At 42.5% G+C, this 27,230-nt stretch overlaps 2 protein-coding genes across 7 annotated transcripts in view; one reads left to right on the top strand and one right to left on the bottom strand.

Annotated features, from left to right (window-relative positions):
* SLC25A11 (solute carrier family 25 member 11) overlaps positions 1 to 27,230 on the top strand; it is a 45,643-nt gene that overhangs the window by 6,231 nt on the left and 12,182 nt on the right. Inside the window, exons 2-4 of one of the 2 annotated variants that reach the window (XM_033924581.1) lie at positions 20,461 to 20,515; positions 24,466 to 24,618; positions 26,976 to 27,182. In XM_033924581.1, the coding sequence (XP_033780472.1) occupies positions 24,467 to 24,618; positions 26,976 to 27,182 (359 nt within the window). In that variant the 5' untranslated portion in view covers positions 20,461 to 20,515; position 24,466. Of the gene's footprint in view, positions 1 to 20,460; positions 20,516 to 22,944; positions 23,143 to 24,465; positions 24,619 to 26,975; positions 27,183 to 27,230 lie in introns of those variants that run through there. The other variant, XM_033924580.1, reaches the window with a different exon arrangement.
* Positions 465 to 22,830, bottom strand: NFAM1 (NFAT activating protein with ITAM motif 1). Of its 5 annotated transcripts, XM_033924583.1 has the most exons (8): positions 22,720 to 22,830; positions 21,079 to 21,347; positions 17,526 to 17,855; positions 11,362 to 11,486; positions 10,112 to 10,225; positions 7,079 to 7,162; positions 3,107 to 3,211; positions 465 to 1,230 (listed from the first exon to the last, which is right to left on the bottom strand). In XM_033924583.1, exons 2-8 carry the CDS (start codon positions 21,140 to 21,142, stop codon positions 1,171 to 1,173), a joined length of 882 nt encoding a protein of 293 aa, XP_033780474.1. In that variant the 5' UTR covers positions 21,143 to 21,347; positions 22,720 to 22,830; the 3' UTR covers positions 465 to 1,170. The 5 variants fall into 5 exon arrangements, with proteins under 5 accessions (XP_033780474.1, XP_033780476.1, XP_033780473.1 ...); XM_033924585.1 differs by lacking the exon at positions 22,720 to 22,830 and having other exon boundaries at positions 3,107 to 3,225; positions 21,079 to 21,573; XM_033924582.1 differs by lacking the exon at positions 22,720 to 22,830 and having other exon boundaries at positions 21,079 to 21,573.

Here is a 27,230-nt window from a genome sequence, read left to right as displayed (position 1 = left end):
CCTTTCACCATTTCCTTTGTACCCTTTTGGCCCTCATAGATCCTCCATTGCATTTATCACCTGACAGGGTCTTTACTTACCCGAGGCGGCAGCAGCAGTCCTGATGTACCAATCTTTCCTCCCTAAGTGCCCCAAAGCAGCAGTGGTCTTACCATTTCCATCTCTCCCTTTCCCCCTTTCACACCCTCTACCATCTCTCTCTGGCCCTGTTTCACCCCTTTTGCCATCTTTCCCTTTCCTGTCCCCCTCTATCCCCTACTATCTCTCTTGGTCCCCCTAGTAGCCCCTCTGTCCTTCTCATCCATCTGTCTCTCTCTCCTTTCCTCACTTGAGTCCAACATCTCTCCCTTCTCCCACTCCCTCCCCCGAATCCATCACCTCCTGCCTCTGCGGAGCTCTCGCAGCTCCTCCTCATCCTCCTCCAGCCAAGCTTCAGCCATCTACACTGGCTCTGGCTCGGGGGATACAGAGAGAGAGAGATTTGTGCGCATGCGCACTCCTACCTGCGGTGCCCTACAGCGCATGGAAAACGGAACACGCAGATGGGAGCGCGCATGCGCGAGTAGGCTTTTATTATATTAGATATTTTTACTGCTAAATTGGCTGTACCTGTATCACCGACTGCTAGTAAAAAACTAAATATAATTGCACATTTTTGGGGTGTTCTAAGTGTATTTGCTTGCTCCTTGCAAAAGAGTCATGCAAAGAACTGTGGCCCTATCTAGATCATCTCTGACTCTTGTAGCATACAGTAGTCTCTAAGGAGGCACTGCTTACCCAGAAGTCAAAACCCAACTTCCAGTAGTTAAAGGGGATTTTAGATTTATCTCATGCCTTTCTCAAGTAGTTCAAGGCGAGTTACTTTCAGGCACAGTTGGTATTTTCCTGTCTGGAGAGGGCTTATAAATAAGTTTGCATCTGAAGGAATGAAGGGTAAAATGACTTTCCCAAGATAAAAGAAACAGCAATGGGATTTCAACTTCTTCTTCCCTGATTCTCTTACTATTAGGACTCCGCAAGGGCCTTTTGTCCCACAAGGTGGAAACATTTCGGCTAAGGTCAGGAGGGGGAATGAGTGCTAGAGATAACAAAGTGGCGGGTGTACACATTGCTTCCTGCAGATGCTTGTACTGAGCTGTGAAAGTGCCGCCTGCTCATTGCCTCTTCTCATTATAAGTTTTCATACACATTATCAAAGGTCGATACTGTCTCAGATGCTGATTTTGGTATCTAAAAAATAAAAAGACATGTAAATAGATAGATATACAATATGCACATCAGTGACTTCTGCTGTTAGCACAATAAACACTCCTGTATAACACCCTTCGGCTTACTTCCCCTACAAATGCTCTTCTACCACTTTTTAGACACTCCCTTAGAAACTAGTACTCGTATTTCCTCATTCATTCTCTACAATCCTCCCATAGCTAGCACTCTTTATATCATTTCACCCACCACAGCCAATATTCACACACCAGTCCTTAGTGCGCTCCCCTTCACACTCAGCATTCCTAGGGTTAGCAGATTTTACTACACTTCCCGCCCCGTATTCGCAAATTCCGTTATCTATGGATTTGCTTATTTGCGGTTTTAAATAAAAAAATACATTTTCATTTTTCAGGCTATTTTAAGCCCCCACTTAAGCCTTACCTGGTGGTCTAGTGGGTTTTCGGGGCAGGAGCAATCTTCCCACGCTCCTGCCCCGTGCAGATCGCTCACAGGAAATGTCTCGAGAGACTATGGGAGCTCAAGGCAGCCGTTTCCTGTCAGCGATCTGCATGGGGCAGGAGCGTGGGAGGCAACATGGATTCACAAGAGATAAGTCTTGTCAGACAGATCTGATCAATTTCTGTGACTGGGTGACCAGAGAATTGGATAGAGGGAGTGCGCTAGATGTGGTGTATTTAGATTTTAGCAAAGTGACAGGCTGGGTCAATAACTGGTTGACTGGAAGGCGACAGAGGAAAGGGATGTTACTAGTGGTGTGTCTCAAGGTTCTGTTCTTGGGCCTGTTCTTTTTAACATTTTTATAAGCGATATTGCTGAAGGACTGTCAGGTAAGATTTGCCTCTTTGTGGATGATATCAAAATCGGCATAGACACCCCGGTTGGAGTGAATAACATGAAGAAAGACCTAGCAAAGCTTGAAGAATGGTCTGAAATTTGGCAGCTAAAATTTAATGTTAGGAAATGCAAAGTCATGTATTTGGGCTGCAAAAACTCAAAGAAATGGTACAGTTTAGGGGTTGAAGACCTTATTTGCACCACAGAAGAGAGGGATTTGGGCGTGTTTGTATGTGATGATCTTAAGGTGGCCAAACAGGTTGAAAATGTGACGGCAAAAGCTAGAAGGATGCTAGGGTGCATAGGAAGAGGTATAGCTAGTAGGAAAAATGAGGTATTGATGCCCCTGTATAAGACTCTGGTGAGACCTCATTTAGAATATTGTGTACAATTCTGGAGGCCGCACCTTCAAAAAGATATAAAAAGGATGGAGTCAGTCCAGAGGAAGACTACTAAAATGGGGACAGACTTAAAGATCTCAATCTGTATACTTTGGAGGAAAGGCGAGAAAGGGGAGAAATGATAGAGACGTTTAAATATCTACGTGGCATAAATGCGCATGAGTCGAGTCTTTCATTTGAAAGGAAGTTCTGGAATAAGAGATGATGTGTGGAACAGTCTCCCGGAGGAAGTAGTGGAGCCAGAGGCTGTGTCTGAATTCAAGAAAGCATGGGATAGGCACATGGGATCTCTTAGAGAGAGGAAGAGATAATGGTTAGTACCGATGGGCAGACTGGATGGGCCATTTGACCTTTATCTGCCATCATGTTTCTATGTTTTTTATACTATTTTAACCTTTAGTTTTATATGTAAACCACATAGATGTTCCTCAATTGCGGTATATCAATTATTAAAGAAACTTGGGAAACTCTACACTTCCCTAATATCTTCCACAATGGTATTCTAATCATGAGCATCCTTTATTACTCAAGAATAGAGTGCTTCTAGGGATGGCATACAGAGACCCTGTAATTACTGATTTTCCATCTGTGTCTGATGATTAGAAATCTAGTCAACCCTGACTGTCCTCGTTAACACTTACCTTGTGTTCTACTCGCTTGCTTCTCTTCTTCCTTTTCATCTTTCCTGCCTGTCCCTTAACTTTTTCATTCTTTCTGAAGTGCTGTACCTCTGAGTCACATTGATTCTGTGATTAAAAAGCTATATTTATTTTATTTGGATTTATTTACTGCCATTTTGAAGAAATTCACCCAAGGCGGTCAACAGTAAGAATAAGCCAGGCATAGGCAATAGCAGCGGTGAAACTATTCAAATAACAGTACATACGGTATAGAATGACAATAAAAGAAGACCCGATATTTCCACAGTAGAGAAGTAAAGTCCAAAAATGAAAACAAAAGAGGCTGTGGAAAGAGACGTTCTTGATGTTGGTTTATTTATTCAAAACAGATTGCATCCAAAAGTCAGTAAATAACAATCTATATATGACTTGAAAGAAGAGGATCCAACACAGTCCGTGTTTCGGCAAACACGCCTTCCTCAGGGGTCCTACAATCATGAATTGTATGAATGTATAATTGTCACCATTTTCTTCACTTCCTTTGCACCCATATAGTTCGCTTTATTCACACTCACGCATTTCACTTCCTCTAGCCCTTTTGCTTACAATTATATACACTCATAAACCAACATCAAGAACATTTCTTTCCACAGCCTCTTTTGTTTTGTTTTTTTGGACTTAGAATGGCAATACAATACACATCAAAACATCTTAATACACAGCATAGGGTGTAAGAGGAAGTAGAATACAGTGATGCCTTGGAATCCGAACTTAATCCGTTCCAGAACCCCGTTCGAGTTCCAAGACAATTTTTCCCATTGAAAATAATGGAAACTGGATTAATCCGTTCCTGGGTCCCACAAACTAAAATTTTAACAGTAAATACACTGGATTTTAGGGGCAGAAACACACACATACAATGTGCAGGGTGTTCGGATGCCAAAGCAGAGTTCGGATTCTGGGGCAAAATTTACTAGAAAAAAAAAAGTTTGGATTCCAAAACATTCGAGTTCTGGGGTGTGTATATAGACAGATAGAGGAGCATGATTGAAATAGAAAATAGAGGTGACAAGCTTAAGGAAAACATAGAAACATAGAAATAGACGGCAGATAAGGGCCCACGGCCCATCTAGTCTGCCCACCTTAATGTCCCTCCCCTACCGTTGCCCTGTGAATAGATCCCATGTGCCGATCCCATTTGGCCTTAAAATCAGGCACGCTGCTGGCCTCAATCACCTGTAGTGGAAGACTATTCCAGCGATCAACCACTCTTTCAGTGAAAAAGAATTTCCTGGTGTCACCTCGTAGTTTCCATAACTTGTATATGGAGTTAGAAAAGGTACATAAAAATTATTCCAACTAGAGCACTAGTGGATAATCAAGTCTTGCTGCATTATGTGTAGCTGGTGTTAGTCCTTGTATATTTACCCAGTTAGTTTTTTCCATTAAAAGCTTAGCAGAACAGCCAAACCCCCCACCCACTCCCTGAAGCAAAGACAGTCACACACCAAGAGAAGCTCCTCCAGGAGTATGTTGACCGTTGCTCCTGGCCAAGCTAGTTTCATCTTCCTACCCGCGCAGTTCTTCCTCTTGATAAAGAGTGTTATCGAAACGCGACTCGCGTTGAGGGAGTTGAACGAGTTATGGAATGTATTTATATTCAACATTTCACATTGGATGGATTTATTCTTGATGTTCCTGAACAGGATTTTGAGCACACGATTGCTGCACTTGCACCTTGCTTTGGCGTTGCACAAGTTTCAAGTTTGTTTATTAATTTGATGAATCGCTTATCCATAGTTTACTAAGCGAATTACAACGAATTATATAAACGTTAAAAAACATACATATAATATTAAGTAAAACAGGGTAAAAAAACAGATTCATAAACAAACTTAACAGAAATACAAAAAGGATAAAAGGGAAAAGTTATCCCCACCTTCCCCACCCTTTTACATCTAACTCGTAAACTCTCCACTGGAGTTCCTCTCTCATCCTAATTCCTGTAAACCGTGCCGAGCTCTGCATTTACTGAGATGGTGCGGTATATAAACCCAAGGTTTAGTTTAGTTTAAAAAAGGAGAAAACATTCAGGGAGAAAACATAAGGAGGGATGACTTAACTACACTGCCTAAATTATGTTTATTTTAGAGGCTAAAGACATCCTTAAAAAGATGGGTTTTTAGTTTATTTTTAAAATGACTGAGTTCTTTTTCATCTCTTATGGATTGTGGTAGGGAGTTCCAAGTTTGAGGGGCCACTATAGAAAACATGTCATGACGTCTAGTACCTACAACTTTTAAAGAAGGAACTGCCAATAATCCTGCACATAGACTTATAAACACTTGCCTTTTCCAGATGGTTAAGGACCTACACTTTGCTTTTCAACGTCTCCTCGGACTTTAGTTTGAAGTCTGAATTAGTCTCTGACTGCTTTCAAAGATAAATGAGCTATTTATTAATGAATGTTTTATTTATGACTGTCTTAACGGAGATATGAAATTCTCTGCTCCTTCCTCTGAGTTTTTGGAATATTTTTATTGTTAAGAACATAACATAAGAACATAAGCAGTGCCTCCGCCGGGTCAGACCATAGGTCCATCCTGCCCGGCAGTCCGCTCGCGCGGCGGCCCAAACAGGTCACGACCTGTCTGCATCACCAGAAGGGGCTCACTTGCCACCTTGTTTTCTCATTTAAGTCCTATCTTCCCATCGTAGTCCTAACCCTCCGGTCTTGCACATGCACGACCTATTGGGTTACTATACTTATTACCTGGTTAGCTTTCTATACCTGTGTTACATCCCAGCATCTCTCTCAGTATCCCACGATCCCTTTATCCCTCAGGAATCCGTCCAATCCCTGTTTGAATCCCTGTACCGTACTCTGCCTGATCACTTCTTCCGGTAGCGCATTCCATGTGTCCACGACCCTTTGGGTGAAAAAAAACTTCCTTGCATTTGTTTTGAACCTATCTCCCTTCAGTTTATTATTAAATGATTACTTGAATGAATTGATATTACTAATTTTGGAATAGTGGATTCTCTTGATTTAGGGTTCCTTTTATGAAGGTGCGCTAAGGGCTTAATGCGCGGAATAGCGTGCACTAAATTGCTGCATGCGCTAGCCGCTACGGCCTCCTTTTGAGCAGGCGGTAGATTTTTGGCTAGCGTGCGCTAATCCGGTGCGTGCGATAAAACAGCTAGCGCCACCTTTGTAAAAGGAGCCCTTAGTGTATTCTAGTCGCTGTGAATCTATATGATATATTTTTTCTCTCAGGTTTTTTGCTGGTTTGTATAAGTTACAGCCCCCAACAACTCTTGTAAACTGTGTTCAATAACAGCCTGTTCACCAACTCCCAGTTCTCACACTGCTCACAGCCAGTGGTGTAGTAAGGGTGAGCGGTGCCGGGGGCGGTGGTGTCAGTGTCAGGGATGTCATCAGTGACGCAGTAGAGAGAAGGCCCCGGCGGGGAAGGCCTCGAAGCAGCCCGTTCAGAGCTGCTGCTGCCACTGTTTTGGAGGCTTCGGAGAGGAGGTATGTCAGGCTCATGGAGGGAGGGTCGGCGGGGTTCTGCTGCACAGAGGGATGGGAGGGAGGGATAGAAAGACGCTGCGGAGAGAAGGCCCGTTCAGAGCGCTGCCGCTGTTTTTGGAGGCCTAGGAGCTGATGCACAAGGGGATGGGTGAGAGGCGAGGAAAGATGCTGCACATGGGGGGGGGGGAGAGAAAGGAAAGAGGAAGAACTGGGGTGGAGGAGAGGAAGGGAGAGATGATTGTTGTACATGAAAAAAAATAAGACATTCCCCGAAAATAAGCCCTGGTGCATTTTTTGGAGCACAAATTAATATAAGACCTTGCCTTATTTTCGGGGAAACACTTTTAAAGGATCTTCAATTTTCTTTGGGCACAAGATGTTTAAGTCCAGTGCTGCTTTTGTCAAAGGTATTTGTAGTGAGATCCTGTTCTCTTGACCCACTTTCCCATAGCACTTACTGGTCCTGGTAGATCCTTATCCTTTGGGTGGCCACAGGCTCCTTCAAAGACATCATAAAGATTAGCTTGGCACGGCTGTAAGGACTGTGAGAAACAACCAGAGTACACATCTCTGAATGAATATGAGTTCACACTGAAGCTATTAACTCCTTTCAAATAAAGATGACCACAGAAGATTTAGAAGTGAGTAGTTTTTCGAGATCTGCGATTATATTATAAGTCACTTTCACGAATCAGCCCCCAGATGTAATCTAGATGGGCCTGAGCCTAGGTAGCCATGGATGTGGGTATAAACACACTCATTTGTTCTCAAATAAAGAAGTCACCTCTGTTATAAACTTTGTGAATCTCACTACCCAATCACGTAATTGCGCTGTCGCACAAATCTTATGCACTAACACAGGTTGGTTTAGAGATTAACAGGGGTCTCAAGTGCCCACACCAGAAGCCTGAGTCATTTGTCAAAGCCACTGGCTAATACCGTGAGCTATCATCGGTCCCGTATCTTATCTCTATGCCTATGATTTGTGCATTTTAGATATATTAATATTGACTTATTTTCTTTATAAATTAATCCTAAAATCTATATTATTTAATGCTTCACCATTCCAAATACTTCAGAATTACTTTGCTTTTTTTGTATCGTTTTCTTGCTGTTATATTCCCATTCCATGCAATTCAGGATTTCTCAACTTATTTTCATAACGTTAATCCTGTTATGTTAGAATAACAGGATTAACGTTATGAAAATAAGTTGAGAAATCCTGAATTGCATGGAATGGGAATATAACAGCAAGAAAACGATACAAAAAAAGCTAAGTAATTCTGAAGTATTTGGAATGGTGAAGCATTAAATAATATAGATTTTAGGATTAATTTATAAAGAAAATAAGTCAATATTAATATATCTAAAATGCACAAATCATAGGCATAGAGATAAGATACGGGACCGATGATAGCTCACGGTATTAGCCAGTGGCTTTGACAAATGACTCAGGCTTCTGGTGTGGGCACTTGAGACCCCTGTTAATCTCTAAACCAACCTGTGTTAGTGCATAAGATTTGTGCGACAGCGCAATTACGTGATTGGGTACTCAAATAAAGAAGAACAAATGAGTGTGTTTATACCCACATCCATGGCTACCTAGGCTCAGGCCCATCTAGATTACATCTGGGGGCTGATTCGTGAAAGTGACTTATAATATAATCGCAGATCTCAAAAAACTATTCACTTCTAAATCTTCTGTGGTCATCTTTTTAATAACTTCAATACAAATACGTGTTAATTGTGATTCATATGTTGATTGTTATGACTTTATAAGTACGCAGAGATGAAAATTGGTCATTTTCACATTTGAAATAGGTAAATTGCAAAATTTGACTATCCTGGTCATAAACGCAAAGTTTTATGGAAATAACAGATATTTTCTATACTTTTTAGGCATGAGCAATTAGGAAATGAAACTTAGTGGGAAATTTTCTAACTGGCGCTTAAACCTAGGCACCCTATTGGTACCAAAATTAATTAGCATACCCCATTTGAAATGGTTGATGCCACCTTTGGGGCCTCGGTTTTGTGGGCTGGCTCTTCTGTTCCACCTTAGACATTGCCATTGCTTTGGTACACCACCTACATTACAGACTCCGGAGTGGATGTAACAGAATGGAATATTACGTTCTTACCTTTGGTAATCTTCTTTATGTTAATCCACAGAGAATTCTGTAAGGCCTGCCCTCTGTCTACCCTGATTCCGTCTCGCCTGCATTTTCTGCCTCAGACGTTTCTCCCTTTCAGGCCGAAGTATCTTCCAGCCTGCAGACGGGCCCTCTGGAGAATCATTCTATATGCATGAGTACATATCTGTGCTACTGGCTAAGTTTGAGTTTGTGCTCGTTGCACAAAGCAGGTTGGGTCAAATTGCTGCAATGTTCATGCCTGTTTCCTGTTTAGTAATCGTTCTCTTATATGTTGCAGAAGAGAACAGAATAGGTTTATGTTTGAGGGGAAGTTCCCTAAGCCCCCTTCTGTGTATCCTTTGTACCAGTGATGTTCGATTACTTTTGGACTCAACTGTAGGGGGCTCTGTGTTCCTCTGCTAAGCAGGAGGAGCAGAAAAAAAGTGAATGTGGCTTTCCTCAAGACTCGGTTTGGGGGTACAGATTGACCACCTACTTTGCAGACTCCTCCATGAATTAACAGAATGAAGATTACCAAAGGTAAGAACCTAATCTTCCATTGTTCTTGGTGGCAGTAACTTCAGCCCACAGAGTAAGTGAGCCCCAGGATCTAATAGCTGACTCACCTTACAAAAAATATCATCATAACAGTGTGGTTCTTCGCCCGCATCTCAAGTTCATTTCTAAGATTGCGTCAGAATTCCATCTTAATCCGTCAATTGTTCTGTCAGCATTTTTCCCCAAATTGCATGACCATCCCAGCAAAAGTGCACTTCATACCCTGGACTGCAAGAGAGCCCTGGCCTTCTATCTGGAGCAAACTAAAGCACATAGATAGGGTTACGGGATTTTCCGTGCACGTGACATCATCGTGTCATATCTGCACATGCACGGATGCCCTTCTACCCGAAGGAACGCTTTTCAAAACCCAGACAAAGTGTCCAGGTTTTGAAAAGCCATCTGGAGAAATCCTGATGTCTGGTAACCCTACCCATAGAGAGACCATCAAGTTTATTTCTTTTGATTCTAACAAGTTGGGAACAGTTGTTGGCAAACACAATTTATTCAATTGGCTGGCAAACTGCATTGCTTTTCTGCGAGCAGGAAATGATTTCAGAGGGAGCATCAGACTAGAAGTAGTTGCTTGCGCTGGTGAACATTTTAAATAGGTAGAGGTGGTGGGGAATGGAGGGCACGAGTATGGTATGGGGGGGGGGGGTGGAAGTGCCGGCGCCCCCACCAAGAAGGTGTCCAGGGTGGTCTCTTCCTCCCCACCTTACTGCGCCACTAATCAGGTCCTTTATTTCTAAAAAACTTGAACTTTCTTGTAGCAGAGAGTAACTGCTTAAAACTCACCGTATAGATAACGCTGGTTTTGCATGTTTCCACTGTATTGGAAATACATGGGGTTGCTTCCTGTTGACCTGTATCCTTCTGGCAAGATTTTCCATGTGGCCATAAAGGGTAGCCCTAGGCAAACATGAAGAAGCAAGGATTCAAATGTTAGTTCTCCTTGTTATCTGCTATGGCAGTGTCCTGCAAACTTTGTCGAGCCGCAGCACACTAAATGTAGTGGCCATGGCTTGAGGCATCTGGAAGTGCACAGACATCGCTGTGATGTCATGCACATGCATGACGTGATCATGTTGACGTCCACAAAGGCCCTCCAGACGGGTCCTGAGCCGCTAGTGGGGGTGCCGGCAGGAAACAGGCCTGGAGAGCAGGAGAGGCGCTGGCTGATTGCCTACAGGACGTACTTCTCACCTTAAAGTTTGGAGACTTGAATGTGTTAGTGCCCTATAATAGGATAAAAGCACTTGCATTTTCAGAAACCCATGAAAGTGGGGATGGGCGGGGGGGACACAGGAGGGACCAGAATCATAGTGTATGGGTGGCATGGTTTCCCCTACCCCACTGACCCAGGGATAGAGACAGGTCAGTGAGAATGATTGTGTTTTATGGGAAGGCTAGAGAGAGCTTCCCAGTTATGATATTTAAGTGCTTAATTTGGCTGCAAAGCATAAGAGAAGAGAAAGGCAGAGTCAGGGTAGCCTTGGCCGGTCCTGGAACCCAGGTTCCAAGGATTGTTGGCCATCACCAAAACGGAGGAGGGAAGCAGCAGTGCTGTGTGGAAAGTACAGATGTTTCATTAAAGTAAACTGTATATTATGTATATTGGTATTAGATCCTTAGTATGTGTAAGTTAGGATAAAACCTTGTATTGAAAAACCTTGCACTGTAACTATGGTAAATTGTAACTTGTTAACTGTATATTATATATGTTAACCTGTAACACGCTCTGAGCTCTTTGGGGAGGTCGGGATAGAAAATGAATTAAATAAATAAAGCTTAAGGAAAGCTAATGAACTATTGTCCTGTAATTCTGTGCACCCGTGAAAAGGTTTCCTTTTGGTGGATGGCATTTGAGCCCATACAGTGAACTATACATTTCCAGAATAAAAGTTTTGTTTTGGAAGACTCAGTTTGTCATTACCCTGTGGCCCCTCAAAGGAGTGCTGGATTGTGCGCTAGTGGCAAAGGTCGGCTCTTTGCTCAGTTGGCAGACCCCGGCCCCGCCATAAAGCGTACCTTTTCCTCTGGCTTACCTTCTTCTTCCACAACAGCAGTGCTGCCGTCTCTGCACAGCCCACCACTACTAAGATAACCAAAAAGGCAATAAGGCACAAACGGAGGGTCCGATAGTCCTCTTGGAGTAACTTATACCCTTTGTCTGGGAGAAGAATAAGAAGAAAATCAGAAGACAAACACAAGAACCCCGATAACTACATGGCTTCTTTTTTTTAATGGGTAGATAAAAATCAATTGGATTTTTAAAATTTAAATCAGATTTTTTTTAAATAAAATGCTTTTTTAGAGGAAAAATCTATCTGAGGGCGTGGCCATGGGTCTGGATTTTCCTGAAGGAAAATCTGGTAACCCTAGCCTTGGTCATACATGGAGAAAACAAATAAACCATCTTCATATATAGGCCCACAAACTAAATGTACTAATGTACACAAATGAAACCCTAGAATGCCAGACTGCACACAGTACAGCACCAGAGAAATATATAAAAAAATTTGATTTCTTCCTAAACAGTCTCTAGGTGCACCTCCCTCTGTCTTTGTCCTTAACTCTGTTTCTTAGTCCTCCTTATCCATTTGCTGTTTCCTCTCTCTGGCACTGATACTTTCATATCCAGATTTGTTCCATTTGTCTGCCTCCATCTCAAATCTATCTACGTTTCCATCTCTTCCCTACCCATCTATCCATGAACAGCATTTCCTCTTTCTCTCTTCTATTCCCTTCTCCATCCATGTGCATCATCTCCTTTTCTCTTCACTTCCCCTCCATTCCATCCTTGTGCACCATCTCCCCTTCCCCTCTGCTCCATTCAGGTGCACATCTCTTCTCTTCCTTTCCCCTCCCCTCTATTTATGTATTTCGTTTTATAGCCTGTCCTCCCAGGGGAGCTCATAATTGGTTACATTACATACATAGTACAGATTAGACTTGTTCTAGTCTTCCAAAATTAGAACTGAGATCCATGTGAATGTTTCTTTCCCCTAAACAGTTTCCTTCCCCTCCTTCCATGTGCACCATATTCTCTCCTCTTCCTCACCCCAACAACCATGTGTATCATTTCCTCCCTCTCTTTCCTTCCCCTCCCTTCCATGTCCACATCTCCTTTTTCTTTCCATTCCCTTCCATCCACGTGCACCATCTTCCTTTCCCTTCCCCTCCCAACATCACTCCTCTGTATCCCTGCCTTTTCCCCATGTTCAGCAATGTTCCTCTGTGTTTCTGTTCCTATACTCTCTCCCGTGTTAGGTGCCATTGACTCATGTTCAAGTCCTACCAGTATACAGAAGTAGATTGCCAGGCCTTTCTTCTGTGCAGTATAAATTCAATGTTGTCGCCATTTGTCACATCAAACATGATCCTCTGCCTCCAACACTGCCCATCTGCTGCTGCCCAAATGGGTGGTACATCGTTAGTCTGACATCTCCATTGAAACCTGTCCACCTTGGGAGGCCCTGCTGGTAGTGAAACTACCAACGGCATAGCTTTCAGCTTCTCAGATGCGCACAAGCCCAAGTGGCAAGACAATCCCATGTACAATGACTCTCCCCATCCCTCTCTCTTCTGTGTCTCTTTCCCTCCCCATATTCAGGTTCTCCCCTCTCTAAGCTTTGTTATCTACATCCTTCAGCAAGCACCCCTCATATGCAGGTTCTCCCGTCTTTCCTACTTCTTCATCTGCATCCCGCTGTAAACAACCCCACTGTCCCCCACCTCAGTTCAGCATCACTCATTCTGGCTCTTCCTGAGTGTGGCATCTCCCCTGTTTCCCCTCCTCCTTTTGATCAGTCCGGGCTGATCTTTCTTTCTCTTTTCCCATCCTCTGTTCTCTCCTCACTTTCTGCCTACTTCCTACTCACCTGGCAGTCTTACAAACCAGGGGTCTTTCCTCTGCAGCACCTTCCTGTTTCCATACGAGAGGGACACTCAGAGGAAAGCTCCCTTGGAGTGGTCAAAGAGCCTGGCTGAATCACTGCCAGAAAGACAATTGTTTGTAAGACTATCAGGTAAGGGAGGGATGTCAGACTTGTGAAGTGTGGATGGGAGGGCAGAGAAAGTTCAGATTGGACCAGGCAGTGTTCTTCATAACAAAGTCCATTGCCTGTAAGCAGTTGCAAAAAAATAAAAAAATGTTAGAAGGACTGCATGGGCAACCCAAGTAGTCTCCGAGGGCCACCATTTGCTTGCAGGCTTTGCATTGAAGAACACTGGCTTAGGTAGGAAAAGGGTGAGGCTTAGGCAGATTCTCATTTCTGATTGGTTATATGACCAGAAGAGGGCATGGCCACCCTCCAAAAAATGCAAAATTAGCTTTGACAAAAGCCAGTGAACCTTAACGCTAATTTTGTAGAGGTCAGATAGGAACCTGAGTCTAGATATCATAACTCTGTTCCCTTAACTTGAGATCACATGAGCTAGAGATAGATGGCTGACGTGGGATTACCTGAGGGAGTTGTAAGGCGATGTGGATGAAGGGGTAGATGACATTGATATTTCCTTTAACAAAGGTTAAGGCAGATGAGAAAGTCAGCATAATTGAATAGGAAAGGACTTCACAGGGTAACACAAGTCAGTATTACGAGGGGGTGCTGAAAAGTTCTGAGCCCAACAAGAAGGGAATGATGTGAAGCCAAGTTATTCCACATATTCACCCCTAAGTTCAACACACTTGGCACATCATGTCCGAAGTTTCTGAAACCCTTCAAAAAATACTCTGATGTTTAGTCACTGCTCCACTGCTGCAATCACCTCTGAATCACTCGAAAATTGTCAGCCTTTCAAACTCTTCTTAAAGTTTGGAAACAGAAAATAATCATATGGAGCAAGATCTGGTGAGTAGAGTAGATGGTCTATGCACTAAAACCCCAACTGCGTCAAAACATCCATCATTTTGCCAGCCTTGTGAGCAGGTGCATCGTCTTGTAAAAAGAGAACTCATTTCTGTAGCTTCCCTCTCCTTTTTTCTTTCAATGCCTCCTTTAGTCCAGTGGTTCCCAACCCTCTCCTGGAGGACCTCCAGGCCAGTCGGGTTTTCAGGCTAGCCCTAATGAATATGCATGAGAGAGATCTTCATATAATGGAGGTTGCCAGGCATGCAAATCTACTCCATGCATATTCATTAGGGCTATCCTGAAAACCCGACTGGCCTGGTGGTCCTCCAGGACAGGGTTGGGAACCACTGATTTAATCAGCACAGCAAGTTATAGTAATATTCTGCATTAACTGTTTGGCTCTTTGGAAGATAGTTAGTCATTACAATACCTTCCTGATCCCAAAAAACTGTAGCCATGACCTTTCTTGCTGACTTTTGGGTCTTGAATTTTTTTGGCCTTGGAGAACCTGAGTGCTGCCATTGCGTGGACTGTTGTTTTGTCTCAGGATCATAATGGTGTAACCATGTTTCATCAACAGTAACTAGTCGTTCCAAAAAGTTTATAAAGTCAATTCCACCTAAGTTCACGTCGGTTAAGCGCACGCTTCGGTTATGCCTACCACCATGGTCCTGTTTTTTTGTTTTTATTTACATTAAAGTCAATTGACGTAAACTCCGGATATTTGCAATTCTGATAAGCACACAATCCGCTCATGCACACTGATGTCGTAGGTCCCACTTGTATTCTTTCACGTAAAGTTTACTCCAGTTAAAAGCAATCACGTAGATGAGCTGCGTGTTTCGGAACAGCAGTCTAGGCCTGGCCATGTGTTCGAACTTTCGGAACTGCACCGTGGCATTGCGTGGACAAAAATCATTGTCTTTGGCTGAACATGTCCACCATGCTGATGTCAGACTGAGCTTTGGCGTTGTTATTACAGTACTTGTGCATAAATTGGAAGGGCTTGTCCCCTGAGAGTGGTGTACTCCAGGTCCTTCTGCAGTTACTCACGTTTAAATATATCACAGGCCGTATTGAGGTGGAGGATGATATCTTCTTTCTTAAAAGGTCCCTCGGCCACAAGAGGGCATCCGCTGAAAATTTCATGGCGACACCAGGAAGTATTTCTTCACCGAACGGGTGGTTGATCATTGGAATGATCTTCCGCGACAGGTGATTGAGGCCAGCAATGTGCCGGATTTTAAGAGGAAATGGGATACACATGTGGGATCTCTAGGGGGTTAAAATCAAGGGGGGGTAGGTCATTGGAGTGGGCAGACTTGATGGGCTATGGCCCTTTTCTGCCGTCATCTTCTATGTTTCTATGGTCTCCCAATTAAAGCAATAGAGGCCTATACACTGCTTGCAAACGTAGCAAAGCTATTGGCTTCAGGGTGCCTGCCTGTTGAATATGAAAGCAACAGAAAACAAGGGATAATCGCAAACTTCAAATGCGATTACAGGTCACTCGTCCTAAGATATGTGATGGCAGTGATCGATGCAAGCACGGAATCCTGCCCCCGAGCTGCTTATCTCGCGAGAAAAATGACTGTACTCGACTCTCTTCACATGTAAGCGTCCGCTCCATTTAAGCACACGTAGCAAACCGGTCCGAGGGGCTTGCACGTAAGCGGAGTCGACTGTAGTTTATTATATTCCACCTTCATACAAGGCGGATCACAACATCACTTACATAATTTAAAACAATACAAAAGTAGAAAACAATCAATTCAACAAAATTCCACATCATTAAGAGGACTTATTTCATCTGGCTAAAAAGATGTCGCTTCAACAGTTTCTTCAATTGACACAAATCTTTCTGTTGTTGAAGATACACTGGAAGTAAATACTCTTTCTTAATGTTTCATGCTGTAGAATTTTATAAGATGGAATAACCAAATCAAAATGATCTGCAGAACACGGTAACCTAGATGAAACATATGGCACAACACAGTTCTGCATATATATAGGCGATGACTGATTCAGACTCAAATACACCATCAATAACATAAGAATATAAGAATAGCCTTACTGGGTCAGACTAATGGTCCATCTAGTCCAGTAGCCTGTCCTCACGGTGGTCAATCCAGGTCACTAGTACATGGCAAAAAACCAGAGTAGCAACATTCCATGCTACTGATCCAGGGCAAGCAGTAGCTTCCCTCATGTCTATCTCAATAACAAACCATGAGCTTTTCCCCCAGAAAATTGTCCAAACATTTCTTAAAACCAACTACGCTATCCGTTTTTACCACAACCTCTGGCAATGCGTTCCAGAGCTTAACTATTCTTTGAGTGAAAAAATATTTCCTCCTATTGGTTTAAAAGTATTTCCCTGTCAACCAATACATCAAAATAAAATGTGCAGTTACATGTTCAAATCAAGGAAGTGTCCACTTGACACCGTTTCTTGTCAATATTCAAACATTTGGGCACCCACTTGGCTTCTGCATACCCAGCTGCTCGTGGATTATACACCCAACACATTCCCTGGAAATCTGTCGTGTCTCCAGCAATTGTTTTAGTCGATTATTCGCCAATCTTCTAAAATCAGTTCATGGACATGGTCAACAATTTCATGATCTCGCTGCATCTTCAGTCTCAAAATCTCCACGCTGAAAGTTTGCACACCACTTCTTTACTATGGAGTATGATGGGTATTTTTCACTCAGTGTTTGCATCATACATTCATGGATTTCCTTTGGAGTTTTCTTCTGCAAGAATAGGAACTTCGTGATGGCTCAGAGTTCCGCACTTGAAAATTCCACACTTATTTTTTTTTTTAATTTATGAAGTTTAATACATTTACAATATCAAAAGATATCAAAGAAAAAAATGAATTTTCAATGCAAATTTCCAATACACCAAATAATACAAAAACAATCCTTTACAAGCCCTCTAAATGGGGAAACATAGTTGCATATTTAACAAACTTAGTTTTAAAGGAAAACAAAGAAATGGGTTGAATTCCAATGAACCCAAATCATTCCCTACTAAATTAGGACTCTGACTTCCAACCTAAATTTCTCATCAAAGAATGAAAGAAGATAAGGTAAAAAATGAAAGGAAAAGCAAAAATTCTCACTTCTGTTCACGAGCTGATAAAAATTGTTGCAAATGCCACACTTTTTGTTGACATGGTTCAATCAAAGATCTGAAACTATGTCAAAACATCGCATTATGATTCTGCAAATTGGCACTTTTCAGCTACAGTGGCAAAATAATGCTCAGAATTTCAGGAAGTTAGTAGGGCTGAGAACTTTTCAGCACTGGCCGGGCACATCTCCCCTCCAGTCTTTATTGATTTAATTTACCTCTTACATCGATAAAGGTCCCATCACCTTTTTTACTCTCAAGTCCCCAGGTGGCATTGCAGTAGTAGATATCTTGGAAAGAAGAGTCCCATAGGAGTGCCTCAGAATAGGTAGAGCTGAATGCTGTTGTGTTGATTCCAAGATTTATATGTTTTGGGTATCCAGCCAATGGGACCACTTTCCCCTGTGGATCCAGTTTATAGAAGCTAAGGATAAAACTGTCACATTCTGGTGAGTCTCTGCAGTTGACGGTGCAGTTTATATTGACAGACTTCTTGGTGAGAGTGACCTGGAATGGTGGCCATTGTGTCACTGATTTTATCGTATCTCCTGCAGGGACAAAATACAACATTTTATCATGTAGCTATGGGATTGGAAGCAATTTAAAACAAACTAAAAGGGAACTTTAAAACAATCCAAGAACATAAAACCTTTGAAATCAAAATGATAAGGTATTTTGACACCTAACAGACAGGACTTAGCAGAGATCTGGGCTTTCTTTCCCACTATAAAGGCATTTAAAACTGCTCTGCCACTGTTCTGTCTGCTGCCCACCCACTTCTCCTTCTTCCTATCCCTGAAATGCTTTCCTCATATATACTGATATTTGTTTACATTTGCTTTTTTTCTGATCTGAAGAAGGGTCACCTTTGAAAGCTCATCATAAAATGTACTGAGTTAATCCAATAAAAAAGGTATCACCTTCTTTCCTTTGTTTTATTTCTTTATATTACCATCAGAACATAAAGAATCATGCACAGATAGAGCTGTAAGGGACATAAAAAAAAAATAATTCAGATTCAGAGAAAATTGTGGATGGGTAAGACTGCACGAGCTCATCTACAGCCACAGCACTGTGGAACTGAGAGGGTTAACGGAAGCATTAGGAGGCAGCATCAGTAGCAATGCACATGCTTCACTGCAATGCTAGGCTGGGACAGAGGCAGCAGGATCGGTGACAACAGGGTCACAAATATAATTGTGCCAGGCCTATGGCCAGAAGCTGGTTTCCCGGAAACACTGCAACATACTACATCACATACAGAGGGAGCAGGAGTTGCATGTGTGCTGTAAAGTGTTATAGAGAATGTGGCGCTGTGGTTAGACCTACAGCCTCAATACCCTGAGGTTGTGGGTTCAAACCCCCCAAGCTGCTCTCTGGGCAAGTCACTTAATCCTCTACCGCTCCAGGTACATGAAATAGACTGTGAACTCACCGGGACAGAGAGGGAAAATGCTTGAAGTACCTGTATGTAAACCACTTTGAGTGTGGTTGTATAACTATAAAAAGGCAGCATACAAGTCCCAATCCCTTTCCCTGATGTCATAATGCCTCATTCAACCAATAATAGCCAACCTCATCAGTGATGTCACAATGGCTTCATTGTTCTGTACTTGGCTCACTTCTGATATTGTATTGGAGGAGAGTGTGACACAGTGGTTAAAGCTATAGCTTGAACACCCTGGGGTTGTGGGTTCAAACCCTGTGCTGCTCCCTGTGACTCTGGGCAAGTCACTTAATCCTCCACTGCCCCAAGTAACTAGAGTTGCTGTCAAAGCTAATTCCAGCCTATCTAATCCATCCCAAATTTATGGAGTTCCCATCAGAGCCCTCCCCAGCCCATCCTAAGCTGAATAGCCATATACGGGACACAAACCGTGCAAGTCTGCCTAGTACCAGATTTAGTTCTTCAGTTAATACCCTTAATTTTCTGATTAGAGATCTATGTTTGTCCCATGCTTTTTTAAATTCCAGCATCATTTTCTTTTCTACCACCTCCCTTGGGAGGGCATTCCAGGAGTCAACCACCCTCTCCGTGAAAATAAATTTCCTAATATTACTCCTAGGTCTACCACCCTGCAACATCAATTTATGACCTCTAGTTTTACCATTTTCCTTTCTCTGGAAAATATTTGGTTCTATATTAATACCTTTTAAATATTTAAACATCTGTATACTATCTTCCCTGTCCATCCTGTCCTGGAGGACCCCCAGGCCAATCGGGTTTTCAGGCTAGCCCTAATGAATATGCATGAGAGAGCTTTGCATATAATGGAAGTGACAGGCATGCAAATCTGCTCCGTGCATATTCATTAGGGCCATCCTGAAAACCCGATTGGCCTGGGGGATCCTCCAGGACAGGGTTGGGAACCACTGCGCTAGAGTATACTTGCAATATTTCCGCTAGTGTAGTTATTGAATACCTTTTTAACTGTGCTGGTTTTTAATTGTGACTCACAACACACTCGGATGAGTGATGGTCATTTCAGAATTCAGTTTTGCTAAAAGCGTAATGGTTTGAATTGTAGAGCAATAAAGTTGCTGGAATAAAAACGTTAACAACCGTTCGATTCATTGCAGTTTTACTTTTCACTCACAAAGTATTATATTAGGCCAGTGGATCCCAATCCTGTCCTGGAGGACAGTTGAGATTTTATAATAGCCCTAATGAGAGATTTGGATATAATGGAGGTGATAGCCATGCAAATCTACCCCATGCATATTCATTAGGGCTGTGGTTCCCAACCCTGTCCTGGAGGACCACCAGGCCAATCGGGTTTTCAGGATAGCCCTAATGAATATGCATGAGAGAGATTTGCATATAATTGAAGTGACAGGCATGCAAATCTGCTCCATGCATATTCATTAGGGCTATCCTGAAAACCCGATTGGCCTGGTGATCCTCCAGGACAGGGTTGGGAACCACTGCATTAGGGCTAACCTAACTGGCTGGTGGTCCCCCAAGACAGGGTGGGGAACCACTGTATTAGACGATATCTTTTTTACTTTCATATAAGTACATTTTTAATATGCTTTTCACAATACTTTTACTTAAATATTAAAAAATGCATTATTTTACTTTTGTACTTTGACCAAGTGAACAACACTGCAGTTTTCTTTCTGTTCATAATCAAACTTCTTTTAAATTGCTAGACATAAACTTTGTGTGGATGAAGGGAGAGAAAAAGAGGAAGTGAAGCAATAAAGGGTGAGTAAACCAAAATAAAGAGGAACTTTCTACTAGTTCAGTCCACAAATAAGGCCTTTCACCTTGTGACAGAGGCAGTGATGAGATTTAACTCTTGTGGGTCTGTTTTCTAGACACAGGGCCCCCTTTTACAAAGCTATGGTAGTGAGTCCCAGCACTTCAAATATGAAGCAGCCCAAAGGAATTGAAAGGGCTTCGGTGCATTTGCCCCAGGGGAATCGCAACCACAGCTTTGTAAAAGGAGCCCATAATGGTACTCAGAGCAAAGGTTTCTGTACGCATTACCTTTCTCCTCTACTTAAACAGACTTCTTGTTTTTTCAATGTTCTCAGATTAAATAGCACCTGTGTATTACAGTTTTTCTATTCAAGTTTGTTTTGAGATCTGGGTTCCTTCCCAGCCAATATATATATATATTTTTTAAGTTCTTTATTCATTTTAAAACTTTCATCAAGTGTACAAAAATTGCAACACAATAACATAGATTTAAACACTTGTACATCTTATATTTTTCTGAAATCATGAGAATTTACATTATTTAGGAAAGGCAGAAACCCACATACCTCTGCACTGAAGACCTCCTAGAAGCAGAAGCTGAAGTAAAGTTGGTCCTGATATAGTGATCATCTCTGGAATTTGAGGGTTGGAGAGTGCAGACAGGAAGAGTTTCTAGGAGTCCCCCAGCACTCAGTTACAAGACGGAGACTCTCTCACTTCTTTGTCCATCACTTCCTCTTCCCTTCTGGTTTCTGTCCTGCTGTTTATTTCTTTTTAGTACAAATAAACTCCTCCTCTGCAGGATGAGACCAGCTTAATGCGAAGAACATGGGGGCTGAAAACACCAGAAATTCAAGGTTCCATTAAAATGCAGAGAAAGTGGAGCTGAAAGTACTGGCAAAATGCAATGAAAATAGGGGATGATAATTGCAATGGTTCTTGCAGCAAAAAAAATCTTTCACCTGATTCTTTAATCAGATCATAAGAATAGCCATACTGGGACAGACCAAAGGTCCATGAAGCCCAGTAACCTGTTTCCAATAGTGGCCAATCCAGATACCAAGTACCTGGCAGAAACTTAAATAGCAGCAACATTCCAGAGCTGAGATTGTGATGTCATAATTCCTCATTCCACCAATGCCTAAGAACCAAACTCATCAGTGTTGTCACAGTGGCTTGACTGTCCTACACTTGACTCACATAAGAATTGCTGTACTGAGATTGAAGGACCATCAAGCCCAGTATCCTGTCTCCAAGTGGCCGACTCAGGTCCCAAGTACCTCACGTGTCAATCACACATCGGCACCATTTATAGAACTGTGCCTGTTTTTAAAACAGGCACCTTAAATGTAGGCAAGCATTTTACAGGCTACATTTAAGGTGCCTGTCTTGCACCTATGGAAGTGCCTATGGTCGGGAGTGGTTCCTGGGGACTGTAGAAGAGCGGATGTGGACCCTATTCACAAAAATGGTCACAGGGAAACTACAGGCCAGTAAGTCTCACTTCGGTTGTTAGAAAAATAATGGAAGTGTTGCTGAAAGAAAGAATAGTGAACTTCCTAGAATCTAATGGGTTACAGGATCCGAGGCAACATGGCTTTACTAAATGTAAATCTTGTCAAACGAACCCGATTGAATTTTTTGATGAGGTGACCACAGAGCTGGATCAAGGACATATGCTAAATGTAATTTACTTAGATTTCAGCAAAGCCTTTGACACGATTCCTCATAGGAGGCTCTTGAACAAACTTGAAGGGCTGAAGTTAGGACCCAAAGTGGAGAACTGGATTAGAAACTGATTGACGCTAGAGGGTGGTGGTTAATGGAAGTCGCTCGGAGGAAGGAAAGGTGAGTAGTGGAGTCCCTCAGGGTTCAGTGCTGGGGCCAATCCTGTTCAATATGTTTGTGAGTGACATTGCTGAAGGGTTAGAAGGAAAAGTTTGCCTTTTTACGGATGATACCAAGATTTGCAACAGAGTAGACACTGAAGAGGGTGTGGAAAACATGAAAAAGGATCTACAAAAGTTAGAGGAATGGTCTATCTGGCAACTAAAATTTAATACAAAGAGTGCAGAAGACTATATTACTTGATTGCTTATGTGTATGCACTTTGTATTTAATGTTAAAAAGAAAGCAAGATATCACAATACGTCCTCCTTTTTCTTTCCTGGAGCCATATTAATGAAAATAATACCATGAGTACTGACAATTAGGCAATGTAATATGGCCCTAAAGCGAGGTTTTCACGGGCCACCACAAGTCAAAGCAGGGTCTAGCAGCAGTTTATATCCCACCAAACGATCAGCAGCGCCAAGAACGGACAGCCAGAGTGAGGCTCGGAACGCACAATAATCCCAGCTCCAAGGCGGAAACTCGTCACGCCCCTCTTTTCTGTCGCCCAATAGGGAGAGATGTGGCGAGCTAGAGGCCACCTTCCCGCGCCTGCGCTCTCTACCCCGGCCCCGTGGAGTGTTTTACTGTAAAGCCCGGTGTCACCTTGCATCTCTCGAGAAGCCCGAGAGGTGGAAAACGACGGCCATGAGTTCCTCCCAGAGCAGCGGCGGCGAGGTTGGCAGCAAGCCCAGGACGTCCCCCAAATCCATCAAATTTCTTTTCGGGGGCCTGGCGGGGTAAGATCCGGTGCTTGGCGCGCGCAGCCCGTTTCCTAACTTGCGACTCCTGGGCTTCCTTCAGCCTCGTTCGTTGCAACCCCCCCCCCCCCTTGATCCTGCTGTCCTTGAACCTAACTCGTTGCACTTCCTGATCTGGCTGCGCTCGAGCCTCGCATCCCCTGACACTCCCCCCCAGCTGTGCTCGAATCTCGTGCCTTGCACCCCCTGATTGCGCTGTCCTTGACCCCCCCACTGCTTGCACTCCTGATCTTGCTGTCTTTGAACCGGTGTCCGGCACCCTCTTGCCGTTCAGCCCCTGAACTTCAATAGAGCGGGTCTTATAAAAACCTTAAAATGTGGTGTGACACAACCCAACATCTTTCTCCTCTGAATTAGCCAGCTTTTGACCTCTAACCCTCTCCTTTAATAAGCCAGGCGACCTTTGGATGATTACGTGATTCTAGGATGATAGGCTGATCTTGGGGTCATTTTACCCCAGTGCAAGTTATGAAACTATATAGACTTACACGTTTACAGCATTCTAGAGAAAAGGAGTCACTAGATGCACAGATGTAAAACTGTGACAGACTCCTTGAAGACCTGATGCAATCTTGAAAGACTCCATTGGTATTGGTCTTTCTAGTCTGATGCAGCTAAATAACAAGCATTTGCTAAGGTCCAGGTTGAATTAATTCTTTACACAGTACTTTAAAAAATAGAGGTCTTTGGAAGAGTATTAAAAGTTTGAACCAAAAAGTGTTCATGTCTCATCATAGATTATAAAATCAACATGTGATGGGTGTTAGAAAAGAGCTGATCCTGTTGTATTGTGTAAGGCCAGGGGAAGATCAGAGAGATGCCTGTACCCACACCTCCTTCCTGTCTCCTAACATATAATAGGGGTTCAGATCCCTTCTATACCATTTTGTATTGTTGCTAGCATGCAAAACTACAGCAGGGAGAAGACGGAGAAACCCCACATCTGTGAGAGCTATGGAAATAATTTTTCTGTGACCTATGGTTATCTTTTCTACCGAGGCCTCTTTCTCCACTTTTTTGTTTTGCTTCAAGTAAAGGATTATAATTTGGATATTTTTGTGATGTGATTATACTTGGATACACTCAGTCACTTCACCAACAAGTAGTTTTTGGGTTTGGATTTACCTTTGGTCTTTGCCATGTTTCAAAGTTAATATGTGCAGTAAATAAGTGAATTAGCTCTGTGCCTACCACTGAGAAGAGAGAGCTATTCACTGATCAAGTGCTGCATAAATTTTAATCCTATGCAACAAACATAGTTTGTCTCTTTCTTTGTCTTTCTCTCTCCTGTTTTCAATGTAGCATGGGTGCCACAGTTTTTGTGCAACCGTTGGACTTGGTGAAGAACCGCATGCAGCTGAGCGGTGAGGGAGCCAAAACAAAGGAGTACAAAACCAGCTTCCATGCTGTTGGTAGCATCCTCAAGAAGGAGGGATTACGTGGCATCTATACAGGGTAAGGAAGAGGTCTAGACAACATCTATTCCTGAAATACTTAGGAGACCAACCCATTCAATCTTAGTCCTTAACAACCGAGTGCAAGAATCACCTGTCGCTAAATCTGTACTTTGTTTGTTCATTCAATCTGTAACTCTGTTTATTCACTCAATCTGTAACATTTCTAAGCATTGTAAACCACATAGAACTTCACAGTCCTGCGGTATATAAACTTATTATTATTATTATTATTATTAGACAAGGGAACTCTCAGGGGTATGTATATCAAGTAAGAGGGCATTAATATGCATATATTGTATACTGTAGAGAAAGACAGATTGTCCTCAATACAGAATGCAAACTCGAGAGCCATGTGGGCCTCAACCTACAAATTGTAAAATGGAGTCTGATTGACCATCAGATACCACACGACTGAATTTCGGGTTTAATTTCACAGAAGTTGAATTTTACAGGGAAAGAATCAACATGTAAATTAAAGCTTTGTAAGTTTTTGAGCAGGGGAGGCAGGTACAACAGGGTAGGTATGGGATGAGAAAAGCAAAGGCTTCAAATAGGTTTGAGAGGGATGGGAGAAAATCCATTCCTTGAGAGCTATAGACAGGTCTGACTCCAAGCCAATCAAAAGGACTCTGCAGGGAGAGCTGATGGATATTCATTGTGGGCAGTTTGAAAACCCGATCTGTTTTCTGTCTTCAGATAAAGTGTCAATTTCTTAAGCTGGCCTTAGAGACAGACTGAGCTAGTCTAACTTCTGTGCCTATTGCATGTTTGGACTTAAATGTTCTACTTTCTTAGAAATACATTTCACTGTGTATCCAAGTTTATTCAAAATTTATTATACTGCCAAATCAAAACTTCTTAGCGGTTTACAGAACATTAAAAGGTTATAACATAATGTGAATAACAAGGCTTAAAAACATGAAGTAAAACCATCAAATTAGTAACAAAACAAAACAGGAACAAAAGGAATTAAGGTAGAACTACATTATTGGTAGGAAAGGGAAACGGAATTGGGAGGAGAGACGTAAATTCTTTCAAAAAAGAAAGGGATCAGAGTCTGTGCTGAAGGGGAAAAAAATAAAGAGAGAGAGATCGTCCTTATGAGGACGGTTAGAGCCCAAAGGCATCTTTAAACGGGAATGCTTTTAAGTTGGATATAAATTAAAGAGGAAGCTTCTCTTAAATGGTTAGGAGTAGAGCTCCAAAGAGACGGGGCAGTAACTTAGAAAATATAAGCACGTAAGGTTAATGTGTCTTAAAGATGGAATAACCATTAAATTCTGACCGGAGACTTTTTTGTGGAGAATGTCCGATGTCTATTAATGAATTTGGTTAGTTTCAAGGGTTTTAAAGATTAAAAGCAGAAGTTTATATGTAATTCTGTGCTCGATGGGTCACTAGGACTGTCTCAGTCTATCTCTAATGATATATAGCCATTGAGTTAACTCTATTATGACCCTGAAATGAAATGGTTTCAGAGTAAGCTAAGCAAGGAAAGAGGCAGAAAATGAGACAGTAATTTGTAGAAGTCAATACATAGTAACATAGTAAATGACGGCAGATAAAGACCTGAACGGTCCATCCAGTTTGCCCATAAGTTATACTCATTAAAAAATACATGATTAGATTAACTTGTCTCTTCTTTGATATTTCTGGGCCATAGACTGAAAAGTCTGGTATTGTCCTAGGCTCCAAATGCTGAAGTGGCCTTCCAAGCTCACTCTAGCCTATCCATCCATTCTGTTTGCAGGATATCTACCGTAAAGTTTGGCCAGCAACATCCTCCTGTTCCATATTAGTGGAGTTCCCATTGATGCCCACCCCAGCCCATCCTAAACCGATTCACAATATATGGGACACAAACCGTGCCTTAGTTCTTTAATTTACATCCTTCATTTTCTAATTAGAGATCCTCTATTTTTATCCCACGCTTTTTTGATTTCCATCACCGTTTTCCTCTCCACCACTTCCCTCGGTGGCTATAGGAGAACACTGTGTAGAAGGTCAAGTGACCAGCTTATAGCCAATGGGATTAGGATGCATATACCATACTTCAACACATGCGCAGCCAGTCTGGTACTCGGACATCCACACCAAATATGCTTGAGACAGATTTGCATATAGTTTCTTCACTGTATGCAAATCTCTCTTACACATATTCATTGTGTGGATATCCTGACCACTAGAAGAGAGATACTTAGATAGTGAAGGAACTTTGATGCAAATCTGTCTCATGCATATTCATTGTAGATATCCAGAAAATCTGACTGGCTGGGTGTGTCCTGAGGACTGAGGTGAGAACTTCTGGAGAATACAGATTGCACGCATTGGCTAATAACCCCTCATTCCTTACAGGCTGTCTGCGGGACTGCTCCGACAGGCTACATACACCACTACACGGCTGGGCATCTACACCATCCTGTTTGAGAAGCTAACCAAGGAGGATGGCACTCCTCCTAACTTCTTCATGAAGGCATTGATTGGTATGACTGCCGGCGCCACTGGGGCATTTGTGGGCACGCCAGCAGAGGTAGCCCTCATCCGCATGACAGCTGATGGCAGGTGAGTCCCAGGAGAAGGGATTAACGAGGAGGTTATGTTCTACAGTGA

Source organism: Geotrypetes seraphini, chromosome 16 (genome assembly GCF_902459505.1).
Source record: "Geotrypetes seraphini chromosome 16, aGeoSer1.1, whole genome shotgun sequence".
Taxonomy (NCBI): domain Eukaryota; kingdom Metazoa; phylum Chordata; class Amphibia; order Gymnophiona; family Dermophiidae; genus Geotrypetes; species Geotrypetes seraphini.
The sequence above is the reverse complement of the archived record's forward strand: the minus strand, read 5'-3'. Positions and strand labels throughout refer to the sequence as shown.